The sequence below is a fragment of the Sceloporus undulatus genome, chromosome 1 (assembly GCF_019175285.1).
Source record: "Sceloporus undulatus isolate JIND9_A2432 ecotype Alabama chromosome 1, SceUnd_v1.1, whole genome shotgun sequence".
In the NCBI taxonomy this organism is placed as follows: Eukaryota; Metazoa; Chordata; class Lepidosauria; order Squamata; family Phrynosomatidae; genus Sceloporus; species Sceloporus undulatus.
The window spans coordinates 148,061,870-148,079,700 of record NC_056522.1 but is presented as its reverse complement, the minus strand read 5'-3'; the positions used below and the strand labels follow the sequence as shown (position 1 = coordinate 148,079,700).

The 17,831-nt window shown below is 38.4% G+C and overlaps 1 protein-coding gene across 6 annotated transcripts in view; it reads right to left on the bottom strand.

Moving 5' to 3' along the window:
* LPIN1 (lipin 1) overlaps nucleotides 1-17,831 on the bottom strand; it is a 156,600-nt gene that overhangs the window by 9,350 nt on the left and 129,419 nt on the right. For 5 of the 6 annotated variants that reach the window (XM_042439707.1, XM_042439727.1, XM_042439717.1 and 2 more), the window contains 11 exons: nucleotides 16,456-16,549; nucleotides 15,199-15,389; nucleotides 14,532-14,625; nucleotides 14,175-14,244; nucleotides 11,387-11,479; nucleotides 9,469-9,524; nucleotides 7,916-8,060; nucleotides 5,626-5,774; nucleotides 3,999-4,085; nucleotides 2,802-2,954; nucleotides 963-1,077 (listed from right to left, as the gene is read on the bottom strand). In XM_042439707.1, the coding sequence (XP_042295641.1) occupies nucleotides 963-1,077; nucleotides 2,802-2,954; nucleotides 3,999-4,085; nucleotides 5,626-5,774; nucleotides 7,916-8,060; nucleotides 9,469-9,524; nucleotides 11,387-11,479; nucleotides 14,175-14,244; nucleotides 14,532-14,625; nucleotides 15,199-15,389; nucleotides 16,456-16,549 (1,247 nt within the window). Of the gene's footprint in view, nucleotides 1-962; nucleotides 1,078-2,801; nucleotides 2,955-3,998; nucleotides 4,086-5,625; nucleotides 5,775-7,915; nucleotides 8,061-9,468; nucleotides 9,525-11,386; nucleotides 11,480-11,617; nucleotides 11,696-14,174; nucleotides 14,245-14,531; nucleotides 14,626-15,198; nucleotides 15,390-16,455; nucleotides 16,550-17,831 lie in introns of all 6 variants that reach the window. The other variant, XM_042439753.1, reaches the window with a different exon arrangement.

The following is a 17,831-nucleotide window of genomic DNA, read 5'->3' as shown; positions in this document are numbered from 1 at the left end:
TAGCCAATTAAGTTGATGCTTTGGGGACATGCATACAGAATAAATAGCCAACACTAGTTGTACCTCTTTGCTTATTCACACAGAGCTGGAAAGGAGAGCTGGGGGAAGCTAGCTCATCTAGTGTCCGCAAACCATAAGAGACAGATGTAGTTGTTCTACATATGTGTTTACTCCTAACTACAAAAGGAGAGGAAATGTGCTAGAAGGGCCATGGAACCAGGGATGGAGAAGGCTGATACTACCTCACATCCTCTCCTCCGAAGTCAAATAAATCCATTTTAATAACAATGGTACAGGGCAAAGATATCAGTGCCAACCCCATAAGACAAGTACAGTCAAGACCTTGGTATCTGCAGGGGATCCGTTCTGGACCCCGCCGCAGATACCAAAAAACGCAGGACCTCAAGTTCCATTGTTCCTAATGGTGGCACAACATATGTGCTCCCACTGGCACAGCTGCATGCATGTGCTGCCAGTGGGGACAACAGGGGCTTAAATCCACAGATAGCAAGGCCGCAGATAAGGAGGCACCACTGTATGTTAATCTTCACATCCATCCCCACTAAACCAAGTGGTACAATAAGAAACTGACATGGATAACAAAGCTCAAATGAATGAAGATGGGTTACACAAATGCACATGTATACAGTGGTATCTGGCTGTGGTTGGACCCCATTATGGGTACCAAAATCTGTGGATGTTCAAATCCCATTAAATACAATGGCATAGTAAAATGATGCCCCTTATATAAAATGGCAAAAAATAAGGTTTGCTTTAGAATATATATAGGATGGTTGAATCTATGGATAAAAAAATCAGTGGATAGACTATAAACAGTTTCATTTCTTTGCAGCCACTGCTATCTGCATTACCTGTTTCAGGGAGGACATCATGAATTAAGTGGGGCAGAAGCTTCTCTCTGGATAAAATCTTAAGTAAATAATGTTATCTCAGATACTTACAGCGGGCCTATTGCCAAAGGCAGCATAAAAAGGTTCTGTGTTGGGGTGAAACAAGTTTTTGATGTCAGTTAGACACTGTACTTTAAACTTCTCTGGCTTCTTCTCTATCACCTCTCTGAAATGAAGTACACAAAAAGACAATGATTTAGCTTTATAAACATAACACAATTAATTTTCTCAGCCTTCTTGAAATGTTTCAGTTGACTAGGATCCAACATGTCATAATCCACTTCGCACACTTAGGTCCTCTGGAAAAAATCTGTTGCAACCAAAGAAGACCAGATTGGCTGCAGGACCCAGAGGACCCTTCTCATCTGCTGCTCTTAGGCTTTGGAACGACCTGCCAGATGAGATCCGTCATATTACTACTCTAGAAGCCTTTAAAAAGACTGTTAAAATGGATCTCTTCCAACATGCGTTTCCAGATGAGCCATTCTACACTAGCCTCCCCCTCACGACATCACTCACCCCATTCCCCCCTAGAAGAAGATACTTATTCCACCTCAAATCTCCCCAATTTTTTTTTAGCAAACTTGTATTTGAAATGTTTAATTTAATTTAATCTTAATTCATTTGTCATTTAATTTTTATTTTACTGCTCTTTGGTTTATGGTTTATGTTTGGGGGAGGATTGGTATGTGAGATTGTTTTAGCATGGATTTGTATTTTTATGATATTTTATTGTTATACTTCTGTTGTAATCCGCCTTGATTCCCCTGGGAAAAGGTGGGATATAAATTATTATTATTATTATTATTATTATTATTATTATTATTATGTCAAAAAACTGTCAGCCAGATTTTGAAGGCATGAATTTAAACTTATTCTTAATACAGATATTTCAGTCAAATGAATTACTCATTGTCAGGTGCTGCATGTATCTGACTACATGTAGACTTCATAAGTGGGAAAGCAATGGTGGACACACAACTCTTCTGAAAACATAAAGCTCCAGCTGTAATGACAGACTCCACGGTTACAAAATCTGGCCTAATTATTATTATTATTTTCATTATTCCATCTCTTCCTCCATCCCTTGCTTTTTGTCCTATGTAGCTTGAAGAACTCAAAAAACCTAAATGTGCATTGCAGCCTTTTGCCTGCCCTGAACAGGTAATCTGCACAATTATGGATTCTAAAAATAAATGTATGGCTAACATTCAAACTGTGGGTCCCATTTTGAGCTGAAGCTAGTCATGACTATATTTAATCAAAAATGTTGGCCAGACAATTCTAAGTCTCTTTGCTGTCACCAACATATATTCTGCAAGACTCAGGCCACAGAGGGCTGAAGAGAACTCACAGTGAAGGCAAAACTGAATTTGACCACCACATGGCAGGGAGCTACTATGGATTTTGCTGGCCCAGATAAGGCTCATGTTGATATAAAGGTGCGTAATCTCTGAAGCCCTAAAAATACAATTGGATATCTTATTACACAAGGGATCTATTCAGGGTCCCTTCGAGTAATATGAAATTTGTGTATAATCTGGAACACTTGTGTGTGTGTGTGTGTGTGTGTGTGTGCCTAAAATGAACAACAAAGTGTTCTTTCTAGGCATTTTCTATGTCCTCCAGCATGATTCCTTGGTATGCTTCTGCTGGAAGTGGAACAGAGAGTCCATTGAAAGACTTAGAAATTCCTAGAAAGAATGTATTTTTCCAGTCTCATATACAGTAATTGGAACCATGTACTATGAGCTCATATTAACCTGTGAAATGCCCATAATTACAAGCACTGGCAACCCATGATCCAGCGGGGAGAGTGCTTAGAACAAAGCAACCCCATCTGTTCAGACCATGAGCCACCAGGGTTTATGAGATTCAGTGTTATCATACCTGTGGAAGGCTGAGAACAAACTGCTGGGACTCAGTAAGACAGGACCTTGAGGTAGTACAGTCCCCCGCTCATTGACCCAGTGCAAATATCCTCGAGTCATATCTGCCATCCCTATAGCACGTGCTGAACAGTACAGGAACTTATATCCATTTCTGTTTTAGAGAGAGACAGAGAGCATCCTGTTATCAGCATTGCCATCAAACATACTAAAAAATCTTCTCACAGTCAATCCATAGAGGGCATTTGCATGTAGATATTATCAGCCATGTTAGACACTTAACAACATGATATGATTATGGTTGGAAACTCATCAGTCAGTCTCCCCTTGAAGGAGTTTGTCCATTAGTGGCAGCAGACAGAGACGCCTCCTGGAGCTTCTTGCATCCTCATAAAATCTGCTCTGAATCTCCAGAATAATGTAGGGAGGGTAAAGCAGGAATCCATGAAAAACTGCCTCCTCCACTGGATCACACTTCTGTTTGTAAATGAAAGCAGCCTTTCTCTTCACAAGATTCAAGCCATTAAAGTTGAGTATGTGTCATATATTGGACAAATTGCATTATGGTAGATAACATTCCCTTCAATCACAGGGAAGGAAGACATACCCAAATTATAAGAATGGGGAAGGGAACATTATTGAGTACAGTGGACCCTTGGTATCCACTGGTGTTTTGTTCCAGGAACACACACCCCCACACCCTGTAGATAGCAAAATCCATGGATGCTCAAGTCCCATGATATACAATGGCAGAGTTAAATGGTGCTGGAATTTATATCTTTTTTGAAAATGTCCAAGCTGTGGATAAAGAATCTGTGGATATGGAGATCTGACTGCAGTTTCAGAGTCTTTTGATGGACGAATCCTGGACACAGACAAGTGGTGTCTTGTGGTATCCAATGCCTAGGTTCTCGTTACATCTTTTTAGTCTGCCATGTTTCTTTCTACATTCTTCCCTTTCCTCAAAGGTTTTGTGGTTCAGCCTATTGCTAAGCTTGTAAAATATATCAGACAAGGTATAATCTTCAGTCCCTACCAGCTGACTGCTCTTCTCCATCAGGATCAGGTGAGACATACAGTACTCATGTGTCTCCAGATTCATCTCTTTACACAACAGAACCCTGTACTAGTGTATTCAATGGATACAAACATTCTCAGAAAAGCTGGTAATCAGTGTCAGATGAACTAATATACTCACTGGCTCACTTTATGGTACAATTTGGCAATGCCTTGATGTGTCCAGTCTTTGCCAAGAGTAGGCAAAATATGACCTAAAGTATCTGACCTGGAAGAAAATAAAACAAAACCAAATGAGACAAATAGACTATAGGAAATAAACCTATGTGCTGTCATAAAGGTCAAAGGTATGACAGTCTATGTAATTGTTTAAAATGTATTTTTATTATATAATCTATCTGCTCTGCTTTTCAACTTGACGCGTAACAATACAGGAGTTTCTAGGAATTTTACAAGCACCACACCTTTTTTCTCTTTTCAAACACCATTCCTGATTTAACAGAGATCCAAAACACACAGGAAAACGCAGAAATAATCCAGTTTTAGACTGCTTTAACTGCCCTGGCCCATCGCTAGGGAAATCTGGAAACTGTAGTTTTGTAAGACATTTAACCTTATCTGTCAGAGAGCTCTGGTGCCAACACAAACTACAAGTCCCAGGAGTTAAAGAAGTCTCAAACTGTATTATTTCAGCAGTGTGTTTTGGACCTGAATTGATCCTGGAATCACTATAAGCTCAATGCTATGGATCTACTAGCAACAACTAGTAGTCATCCTTCTCATCAGTCACCTTTCTACAGGAAGAACGTAGTCAGCATGATATACAACTATGTGTAACAAAGATCATCACAATGAAACAAATATGAAGGATACCATTTTGAAATGAATACTAAGCACCAAAACAAGTAATAAAAATCAGACAGTGTCTAACAATCAATGACTTTCTGTATTATAAACTAGTTGGGAACTCTTAGCTATTGTTACTGTAATTCAGGTGAAGAGAAAGCATGCCCCAATAGCCATGTTCCACTCTCCAATCCCCTTTTGCAGCATTTCAGAGCCCCTACAATATCCCTCCCAACCCCTGCCTCTGTATTTTGTTTAATATTGTTCCAGTGAAAGACTGGCCACAGAACAATGCAAAATAGCTCAAACGTACCATGGTTTGGTTATATCTGATTCCCCCCTCCCCCCCACCAAAAAAAATCTCCAGTCCTCCTTGGCTTATTTTCAGCTAAGAACAAAACCAGAAGTGCCATCATGTCCCTGCTGGAGAACAGTGGTGGTGAACGTGGGAGAAGTGTGAAAGTGAAACCTGTCCCGACCATCAACACAGCTGTCACCCCCTGCTGTAATGTGTAGCCTGTATTTTGGCGATCCCTGTTTGTGTTTAGTAGGATTTGTTTCTGCCTGGTTTGCAAAAATGGCAATCGAATGCATTCAAAAGAATTATCTGGCATTACCAGGTTGGCATAATGCCATAATAGCTTCTGTATGTCACTGTTATGTCATAGGATGGGTGCAGGCAAGCATCAGGTGTAGACTGGATTCCATCCAGTATGACAAAGGCATTATACATTAACAAGGGATGAAACTATTCCTTGAGTAACAAGGAATGAAACAATAAAAAATGATACTGGGCCACCAACATCTACAAAGATCAACCATTAAAAATTATTTCAGTGAAAAGTGGAAAAACAAGAGCCTTCAAAACTATGCTAATTGCTCCTTGGCTTGCTTTATCAGAAAGTTCTAAAAAGGGTTCCTTGAATGGAATTTTTTCATCCACTGTCTTGTTAAAAACTCACCTTGTGATTGTGCCATCAATGTCAGAAATAATGACCTTGTCGTCCCAGTTCCATAAATAGATGGTGCCTTCACAGCGACATGTTCCTTGATATTGTGTCGTAACACTAAAAATTACATCATTGGGGCCATTCTTAAGGTTCAGACTTTTCTGTTTTATGAAAAAGAAGATGCACAAACATTTGCAAAGTTAGAGCTGCACAAACTAACAATCCAGATAACTCAGAATACTGCACAGTCTTATACACAGACTTACAGGGGAGATGGTAAATTGTTTTAGTAACTCATGATTAGATTCCCCTCTCTGACAATGAAACAAAAAATTCAGAGTCCATCCTTATTCATGTTTGACATATAACCCACCAATGACATTAACATGGCATTCCGCTCTACAATTCATGGCATGGAATGGACAAAGCAGCAAAACAACTGACAAGGGTCCAAAACACACTGCAGAAATAATCCAGTTTGAGACCACTTTAACTGCCCTGACTCAATATAAGGAATTTGAGGAACTGTAGTTTTGTGAGATATTTAGCCTTCTCTGTCTGGTACCACAGTTCACAGGATTCCCTAGCACTGAGCCAGGGCAGTTAAAGCAGCCTCAAACTGGATTATTTCTTCAGTGTGTTTTGGATCAAGCATATTTTTTTACTACTGGTTTAAATAGCTACTAATGCACCAACTGAGAACTCATCTAGATTGGTCTAAAGAAGCCTGACTTCTCACAATGTATAGATCCTTGAATTTTGGTAGTTGTTATTTCTGAGTCCACCCATTCCAATATTTTGGGGGAGTGTTCATAGTGATTTCATGGATCTGTGCTAGAGCCCTTTCCCTTGTTTTGTATAATTAGGATCTTGTTTGCTGGTTTGAGGACCAAATATTCTCCTCTTTGATTTTTTTTTTGTTTGTTTTAATTATAATGCTATAGTGTAACTGTGCCATTTCACTGATATGCCATAACTCTGAAAAACACAGAAAGAGAAAGGGGAGAGTGAAACTTTTTTTAGTTCCACACTGAGTCCGAATTTAAAAGTGTCTCAAAGGCTGCAATAAAATATTCCAACAGGTGCCAGGAGTAGGCAGAAAATAGTGCAAGACAGCAGAAACATCCTTTGGGTTTAAAAAAAACAACAACCTGAGAACTACAGCAACTTGCCACAACCTGCAAAGACATTTACCCTATCTGGAGTTTCCAAAATACATAGTAATTCACTGATGCTTGTGCAGCCCTTTGCCTTCTGCTATCCTTTGGTTTTGCAATCCAGTCACTGGGATCACTAAAGATTTAGCCTGCAAAAAGCAGGGCACAATTCACAAATAATCCTTGTCAGTCAGACACTTCAGGTTTACTTCTCTCTTTCTAAAAACCATGCTTAATACCATGCTCCCAATCAAGATTCTCTTCTTCTGTTCAATGCAAAACACTTTGCAAGTATCCAGCTTCTCCTTTCATATGAAGCTACTAGGCATGACTTAAAATTCTTGAGTTTATTTAATATTCCTATTTCATTTTAGATAGTTTCAGTGAATAGCATTGGCCCAGAACAGACGGGACTTTCGTGACGCCCTCGTCACATGCTAGGGTTGCCTTGGGATGGTGCACCCACACACCTCTCAACCCTAGCATGTGACGAGGGCATAACAATGGTGGTGCCCTTTATACATGGGTGCCGCTATTGTTATGTAAGCGCCATGTGGCGTTCGCACAGCGCCAAGTGGCGCTTACATAACGAGTGCGCCAGTGGCGCATTTGTTGCGCTGCCGCCGTGGCATAATAAACCCCTGTGGCTTCCTTCCAGCGGAAAAACAGGCACCAGCAGGCTGCCCTTTTTGGGTGGTCTGTACCGTGCCAATGATTTCCCATATACACATGGGGAGAGTTGTTTGTTCATCAGTTCTAGTATAGTCACTTGCATCACATTACCAGGGGTTATGCCAGCAGCATACTGTATATACTCATGTATAAGTCTAGAAATTTAGGTAAAAAAATTGACCAAAAAAACCCTGAGTCAACTCATCCATGGGTTAATGCAAGTACTGTAGTTTAATTCTTATTAAAAAAGGAAACCATTTCTCAGTGAAAGGCAAGAGTGCAGTCTGTAGTGGAATCACTAACCCCTCTCTATTCTCTTATCCATCCAGGCTTTAGGGTGAGCATGAACAGTTATGATGCAACTTTCTAAGGCAATGATGTGAAATGTTGATACTTGTCTTTAGATCTAAGATGGGAGTGAGTGGAGATGTTATCTAGTAAATCAGCAAATAGTCAACACAAAAAGAACTTACAAGTTGTTCAGAGCTGAGTCGAAGGGTCTTTTTGTAACCTACTCCAGACAATAGTGGATGGAGACTGGCACTTGAATTTAAGGATCCAAAAGCTTGATTTGTAGTTCTAGGGTCTTCATCACTTGACGATGACTCATCTTTGATTCTGAAACATTACACATTACAATGCATGAGCTCATTTTTTGTACTGCTCTGTCAAAGACCAAGTGCATAAATGCACATTTTATAACTCTAACTCACTATTTATTCCATTTATTACAATGGAATACCACTTTTCCTCAGAGGAGATCAGGGCTGCATACAAAATTCCCATCTCGCAACAACCCTATATGATAGGTTAGTCCAAGGAATAATGACAGCTTCAGGGCCACCTAGTGAGCTCCATAGCTGTATGGGAATTTGATTTAAGACCCTAGTCTGACAGGCTAACCATAATATCACACTGGCCTCAATAATGTTAATCTGATTGCAAATTCATATATTCATTCATATCAGCCTTTGATTATTGACAATTCAGTTTTTCTCCTTTATAGATTTTCTGCTACACCAGCAACACCACATCCACTGGACTTCTAAGATGACTACTACAAAGAATATCCGAACTGACTTCTTGGCCAAATTGAGTCAACAATACCTAGCAAGCTCAGCTATTTAGCCCTGGGTTATTTTCCAACACAGAGGTCAGACTAAAATATTTAGAGTTAGCTGCTTTCTTAATTAATCCTTGAATCCTTGAAACTGCCATAATAATAATACAGTTCTCTTTTAATAGATGCTTAGGATCTATCCTTGCTTTGCCATACAGTTTGATTTCTAAATATTATGTATAAATAAACTTCAATACTGCCTGTTTCTTTGAGGCACCTCAAAAAAATTAGAACAAAAACCAAGGAACTGCAACCCTTTTGCACAGGATTAGAAACACACATCAGCCTCAATGGCAATAACACTATGATTCTTTTTTGTTTTATTGTATAAATATATGCATGCGGAGAGACAATAATTGTACATCTACCCACATATTTCTAACTTTAGATAGCAAAGCCTTCTTAATATCCTTCTATGGTAAGCTTTTCACACTTTCTAAACAACAATGACTGAGATTGCTGTGATCTAAGACAAATGCTATTCATTCTAAGTGGAGCTTGCTCCACCGTCACCATGTTGAGAATCACTCAAACTGATCCCAAATGACACATAGACATTAATCCTTAAATTATTTTTTTCCGGAGCAGTCCTTCTGCACTATGTAAAAATGCCCTCTTGTAAGTAGATGCAGGATGGTTCTATTAAGTTTATGCCCAAAGCTACGCTGACATAATTACCTTGTTTCACCCCATAACCATGGTGTCTTTTAAGTGTAAAGAAAAAATATAGATTTGGCAACCTCTCAGTCATGCACATAAATCACAGTTTAAATCCCCAATTAGCTAAGAAACTCATAGTCTATTCCTTTCTCAGCCAAATTATTGCACAGTCTTGTTGAGAAGACAATGGGGTTAGAATTCTAAAGCACTCCACTAATTGAAGAGTAGAAGAGAAAATTTCAATACCTGTCTGTAATGTCTGACTCTTCCTTCCCACTCAGACCTTGCACAGGATTTGTCTCCTATGAGGAAAGTTAAGAAAAGGAAAATGAATGAAAATCTAGCTGATTCTACAAATTAGACCCACGGTCATTGTAGAATTGTCTTGGTGGAATGAAGAAGAGAAACTGCAGTGCACTATCTCCCCATACTTTCAGAAAGGAAGAGAAACAGCATGGATGTGCAAAGCTGTTCTCATTGGTGGGCCAAATACAATATGAAGTCAGAGAGCTTCTTCTTGGAAACTGGAGTTTCCCCTTCTCCAGTCTCCCCTGCAAGCCCCCCAAATATCATCCACAAGGTTCTCCAATCCTCTGGAACAGATTTAGGGGGTGCACAGGACAGTGTGGGGAAGAAGGGGCATTGTGCCAGCAGCAGCCTTTCTGCTGGTGAAAAAACTTCAGTGGACACAACCTATTCCTCATCTTTTCCATCTAGCTCACCTGAAGCAATTACATTGCTCCTAAATTCAGTAGAAAGCTACCTTAAGAGTACCAACAGGGATGTGCCAATCACCATCATGCCTTGCATTAAACTTCCCAGGGGCATCTGGATGGGCACTGCTTGAGGCAGAATGTTCTGTCAAATGGATCTTGCCCAAGAACCGCAAGGCAGCTCTTCTGTTGTTAGACAGCAGCTCAGAACACTATTTGAAGGAACATAAAGAAGCTTCTGGATCCATCACTATAAATGACAGCTCAGGCAGATTCGATGGCCAGAAGTGTTTACTATCAGCTTTGGCTGATACACCAGCTGCGCCCCTTCCTAGAGCTGGTGGATCTAACGTTGGTTGTGCTGGTAACCTCAAAGCTGGACTTTTGTAATGCACTGTACACTAGGCTGCCTTTGTACCAAGTCTGGAAACTTCAGCTAATTCAAAACATAGCAACCAGATTGATTGCTGGGACATCCAGGAGAGATCATATTACAATCACTTCACTGGCAGCCAATTAGTTTTTGGCCAAGGTACAAAGTGTTGGTTATTACCTTTAAAGCCCTAAATGATTTGGGTCTGGTTACCTACAAGATTGCTTCCTCCCATATAATCTGCCTCATATGCTCAGGTCCTCTGATGGACATTTACTCCAGTCAGACGGGACTAGGTTGGCAAGTGTCAGCCAGAGGACTTTTTCTTCAGCAACCCCTAGACTGTGGAATGACCTGCTGGAAGAGATGCAACAGCTGAATAAGTTGTCCAAATGTAAAAGAGCATTGAAGACCAGTCTCTTCCATCAGGCTTATCCAGATGATTTTTGAACTTCGAATTTTAAATGTAGATTGTTTTCATATATGTACATCTTATTTGTCTATTTAAATGGATGTGGATTTTAACTAATTTGTTTCAACTGATCTTGTTTGTTAACTGCTGTTGTTCCCCGCCTCAACCTATGGGAAGAGGCGGGTAAGAAATTATTATTATTATCATTATTATTATTATTATTATTTGCAGAACTGTATGTCTGCCATTATTATGCAGAAAGAAGTGCAAAATATTAACCCTGACTACAGAATTTCAGCCTACATTTTTTTAAAAAACAAAAACATGTTGTGCTTCAAAACTGGCCACCAACATTTGAGGAAACACTATAACTCATCATATGTTTTAACTAGGCTTCAGTACTCTGTGTGGTTTTTTAAACTTCCTCCCAATGAACTAGTTGAGAAACCTGAGTAAAACAGCAAAGGATACTGGATTAATCATGCACAAAAATGTAGATTTGCATAAAAATATATATTTCAATATTCTTTTTAAATGCCAAATTTGGATTGCCCAAATGCCAAGTGAGATACATTAACTTTTTGTTTACATGGGATACATACATCTCCAAATACAGGCTCATCTAACCTAGAAGGAAAACTCAGTTCATCTCATTTTCAAACTTACCTCTTTGATAGAGGTATTCCTCCCTCGCCAAGAAAACCACCATCTTCCACCTTTTTTGGGCATCTTATCCCTCATTATAGAATCCACAGTGGCCTGTGATAAATGGATGGTAACATAAATAATGGAACAGAACAAAAAGGTAATCTAACTCATGCAAACAAAAGTTTAAAAACAAACAAGCAAAGCACACACAATTTAAACTCAGGCAAAGAGAAGCCAAAGGAAACATACTGGCTGTGGTCCACAAATCTTGTCAAAGCAAAACCTAATGGTATCCAGAATTGAGCAGAAATAACTTAAACAAGAACACTTAGGAAATTTGAAAATAAAAATAGAAAATAAAAATGGGAACAAAAAAAGCATAATAAGGCATTAGTATAATGTTTAGGAGAGTGGGGAGAAAGAAGTCTCTACTTTTCAGCTTTTTTTTTAGTAAAAATCATAAAAGGGGTTTTGCTGGTAAGGAACAGAGGTGGGCAAGATGTCCTTGCTTAAATCATAATGAAACTTAGCAAGATGGGTGAGTCAGTGTCTCCTGAAAACTACTCAGCAGTGGAAATAGATGAAAGGATAATAGATCCAATTTTTCAATTTCTATTATTCCCTTTTGAATTTTTATAATTTCCAAGTGCTCAATCTAAATGCCTTCAAGGCACCAGATCCCGTTTGGGGCTATGCAAGGTCTCCCATGGATGGGAGATCGCCAATGAATACCAGATGCTGTGGCCTATATTTCAGAGAAGGAATTGGCACCTCTGAGTATTCCTTGCCTAAGAAAACCCTATGAAATTCATGGGGTCCCCATAAATCAACAGGTAACTTGAAGGCACACACACACACGATTACCAAGTAGCCACTAGTCACTTATTGATGAAGAAAAAGATTTATTTTAATAAAAATATTTGGAAATGAATAGCTTATAAATACAGATATCCTTTTATTCTGATAAAAACAAATATAAAAACCAGGTGCATTCATTCCTCCATTTTGGAATTTAAGCCACTGTTGCTAGAATTAACTTTTCAGTATATCTACAATTAAAATAAAAGCTGCATGTGTTCAAATTCACTTTGAACCAATTGACTTTCTAAAAGAGGAATATTTTAAAACAGAAGGGGGCAAATTTCAGCAGTTCTGATCTAGCCCTAGCCAGCAGAATCAATGGGAATGGCAATCCAATAACATAACTTGGCCTATCTCTATTTTAAAATATCTGAGCTGATGCACATATGAATCAGCTGAAGAGTGTTACCAACATGTAATGATCTGCATGTATGAATGGACCATCACCGCAAAACCAGAGAGAGAATTCTCCAGATTTCCTCATACCATATTTAATGCTACAGTTTTTCCAAAGAGTCTACTCACATTCGCTGGGCAGTTGAAGCAATGTTATGGAACATTTGATGTTCCAGACATTTTTGGATCACAGCTCTCATTATTGTGAACCTTCTGCTATACTGACTAGGGCAGACATATTAGAACCCACTTTCTGACAGACTAATGCTCCCCAATTCTGGCTTACAGTAAGAGTTTGAACAAATCAAATAATATGCATTAGTCACTGTCTAAGTAATGAAAGAACTTGTCTAAGCCATGGTACAGGAAGGAATATGACATATGGCTCTTGAAGATAAATCAGTCAAGGCTCCAGCAAATCCTGATCCAACACTATTAACATCATGAAGCTATTGTACTAGCTAAGGCTCCTACTCAATTATGACCGGCTAAACATTTCTATCTCTTGGTAGATATATTCTTATCGCAGCCTGCTCAGCCATTGAATAGAATGTATCTGTTGAAATGTTATGGTTAGATTTCTGAATGTTGCTGCAGTGTGCAGATCCATCTTCCCTTCAGTAGTACGGGAAAAGCATGCCAGCTATTCCATCAATTTCTCAAATGCTAAGCCACACAAGAGCTAGCCTGGCCTTGCTGAGTGTCATAATCAAACTCTACTCACTGTGAATGGACGATCAACAAGGGGAATGTTAGTAACTTGATATAAGTGAATCTTGTGAAGTTTATTCCATTTTCAAACTGGAATTACTCTAATAGTTATTTTGTCCAGGAGATGCTAAATTCCAATCCTTCTTTCTCCTGAGAGATGATATTAAGAAGGCTAAAAAGCCAACTCTACCATCCAACTACAATACAGAGTTGATAGGGCCACTGTATTCTATACACATTAGTCAAGGTTGTCTTCCTATGAAAAGGGTGTTCAGTTATTAAGATGAATTGTTCAGTCCTAAAGGTTTGCTATGCAAATCCCTCCTAACAACAGGCTCAATTTCAGGCAAATTATAGATTCTAGGAGGTGCTTGTTAATATCCTGACAGCCCCTGGAGTAAAACAGTCACTGATATACATAAGCACTTGATATCGCAAACTTAATGCCCAAATTAAACCAAACTGCAAGAACCTGCAAATAGAAATGTAATTTCAACTACAATTCAACAACAGAAGTTCTTAGATTTCATCCTAGTGAGCAACCATATTAAACAAAACAAACATGAGTGTGTAAGAGGACAATTCTATGAAACCCAAGAAAAGAAGGATTACTGGAAAAGGAAAGAAACAGGACCATGTTTCCCCACAGAATGCTTTATCATAACTCAATCAAGAATTCAAGGAAGTAAAAGCTTGGACGCGGGGGGGGGGACCCCAGAATGAGTCATTGATTGTGTTCAGTACTATCAAATGCCTATGGACACTTACTTTTTGTTCAACGAACGTACCTGTCTTTCTCCCCCCCACCCCCCCAAAATGCTTCCTTAGTCAATCTCACCTTTGGCAAAGGTTTCTGGAATGCCTGCATTGCCAGCAGGAGAGGAGCTGCTGTTGTCCAGTTGTAATATCTAGAGGATCAGAAAAGTTTATATACCTTTGTTAACATCTACAAAACATTACATGCCTTGAACTGTCAGCAAATATTTATAATGTGGATTAATAAATACAAAGGCATTCCATTAAATCCAATATGGGCCTTTACTATAACAACTGAGAACAAGATTAAGAGTGCCCCAGAATTCCAAATCTTTGTTGGGACTTTCACAACAGCTGCCAATATGAAAAAGACATCAAGTATTCTTAGATGCTGTTTCTGGCAAAATACACTCATTTCTTCCTGCTGAGCTTTACTTACTTGTTTCCAATCTTCACCACAAGGTTAGGGTCATCAATGATAGCTGGATTGTCCACAAACTGCTGATATGTGACTTCTTGTTCCAAAAACCTCTCTGGAGAACAAATGAAATGAAAATGCTCATGAACTACAAAGAATTGGCCAAACTTAAACTGAAATATACAGCTGAGTCAATACCGTTCTACTACTCCAGGTTGAGTCTTCCTTACCTGAAATGCTTGGAATCAGAAAAGGTTTGGATTTCAGATTTATTTTTTATTTAGGAATATTGCATATATGTATATAATGTGATATTTTGGAGATAGGACCAAAGTCATACACCTTATGCACATAGCCTGAAGGTAATTTCATACAATACTTTTAATAATTTTGTGCAGTGAATGTTTGTGTATATTAAACCATTTGAAAGTAAAGGCGTCACTATCTCAGCCACCCATTTAAAAAGTTTTGGTTTTTGGAGAATTTCGATATTCCAGATAAAGGAGACTCAACCTATATTTGTCATAGCATGTGCTTTCATTTTTATTTTTATTTTGACATGTTAAATCATGCCTTACCATAGCACAGCCACAAGAGGTCATTGTATAATTTTCCAGAAAAGATTAGATTATTTTTATTAAGCAAGGCATGATTATAAAACGTTAAGCACTGAAGTGCTGTTGCACACCTTTAGATATTTCTTTGCTGTCCCCAAGTCCTCCACAAAGTGAAATGGCAATGGATGGCAAATCTCTTATTCCATCTGAGGTACTTTCTACGCCACTATCAACGCCTGAGCTTCCGACTGATTGGGGGGACTGATTCGCCGAGCGGGATCCATTTTCAGTCATGTTCTTCAAATGGGTGGCATTATCATCACTAAGGATAGAAGAACCATTATTTGTATCTTCTTCCTTCTCATCCATACATTTCACTCATCTTACACAACTAAACCTGTATCGTATTGGTATAGATGCTCTACTAGCTGTTATGTTGCCCTTCCCAACCGGGTGCCTTCCAGATATTTGGGACACCAGCATTTCTGACCACTGACCCTTAGGGTTGATGGGAGTTGATGTCTGAAACATCTGGATCATATTAGGTTGAGGAAGTCTGCTTTACCCTTTTCTGTATTTAAAGCATCTATTCATATGCCACAATTACAGTGCCACTTTAACTGCCATGGCTTCATCCTACGAAATCTTGGCATTTATACTTTGATCAGAGGTGCCAGAGAAGCATTCTGAGTGAGAATTCAAATGCTCTTCCCTAAAACACCAATCCCAGGATTCTTCAGGATGTAGCCATAGCAATTAAAGTAGAATAATAGTGCTTAATGCTGTAGTATGAATGGGCCCAAGGGCATTTAGGTTCATTCATTCTGGTGCTTTTTGATATTTCCATTTACCAGGACTGGGCAACATATGAGTTTCCTTTAGATAGATCATAACACGTATTAGAACCAGGCATTTGTTATTCTTCTTATTATTAAAATGAAAGTTCAGATTTCCCCCTGCTGCAGAATGCTGTGCCCAGTTACACAAGTCTTTAAACAAGCTATATTTACAGACATTATGGCTATAGATGTAAACCTGAAAATGTGATGCCTGATATTTCTTATGTGGTTCTTCATGATCAAAAAGTTTCCATTTGCTGTCCTGTATCTTTCCTTTGCTAATCTGGAATTTCTGCTTTCCTAACAAAGTAATGTTTAAAAAAACACTGAATATGAAATAGAAACATTTGTTAACAGATTCAAGGCAATTTATTGTGTCAGATTACACAATTCCAAGGAAGTACTACAGAAACACAGACTTGTGTAACTGGGCACAGCATTCTGCAGCAGTGGGAAATCTGAACTTTCATTTTAATAAGAAGAAAATAAAAGCATACATAACATGCTTTGTCAAGAGAAGATAATATTGTAAATTATTACCAAACGTACTTTTTAGGAAAATAGAGTGCAGCAACCTCTGGTTCCATGTCTGTGAGGTCATCTAAATAGACACCATCAGCACCAAGATGCCGGTTGCGTTTATCTGTGGAACACACAAACAATGTGATCAATCCCAAAAGTAATTTTTCCCCCTTTAAAAGGAAATCACATTCTTCTTGCCAATTTTTTTTAAAGTCTTTAAAAATGAAATATCTGATTCTCAGTGCTTATAACAGCCATCATCTACATCCAAGTCATATACTGAAGAATTTGCTATAAGAATTTATTTACAATATTTGTATGTTTCCCTACTGGTTTATTGATTTATCCTAGTGAGAACCAGCATGGTGTAGTGATTTTAATGTTGGACTAGCCAACACTCAGCCATGGAAAACCACTGGGTGACCTTGGGCATTTCACATTCTCTCAGCCTCAGAGGAAGACAAAGGCAAACCCTCTCTGAAGAAATCTTGAAAAGAAAACCCTACGATAGGTCTGCCTTAAGGTCACCATAAGTCAGGAATGACTTGAAGGCACACAACAACAACAACTTTTTCCCAATGCTAGGACCCAAAATAGCTCAGAACTTGATTTAAAAAAAAAAAGATAATAACTAAGAAGACAAAAAGGTAAAATATTAAAATGCAATTAAACATATATTAAAAGATTACTGTATTAAGAAGATTTTTAAAAACACATTGATAAAAAAGATCCCAACACAGCCTATCCTCCCTCAGAAGTATGTACCACAACTTAGCAAAACCAACAATAACAACCAATACCAAAGGTGATCTGAGTGGGTGACAATAAAAGTTAATGAAAATTAAATATAGAAAGCAAGCCAGAGGTTACCAGAAGTTGAATAATTTACAGCAAACTTCTATCCAGATTTACTAATTAATTGATTGAACAAAATATACATACAGGTTGAGTCTCCCTTATCAGAAATGCTTGAGTCAGAAGTGTTTTAGATTTTGGAATATTTTCCCATGGACCCAAAATTGGATCCAAGTCTAAACATGATAGTCATTTAGGTTTTGTATATACCTTACACACATAGCTCGAAGGCAATTTTATACATAATATTTTTAATACTTTTGTGCATGCAACAGTTTGTGTAAACGGAACCATCAGAAAGCAAAGCTGTCACTATCTCAGCCACCCATGTGAACAATTTTAGATTTTGGAGTATTTCGGATTTTGGAATTCCAGATAAAGGATACTCAACCTGTACTCCTTATGAAAAGATTTTTTACGGTGATGTGAAATAAAAGCATACAGAACATACATATAAAATGATTTTTAAAAGCTATCATATCAATATAAAGATGCATACACATAGGAATAGAAATAGACAGATGAAAATAAAATTAATCTTGAACAAA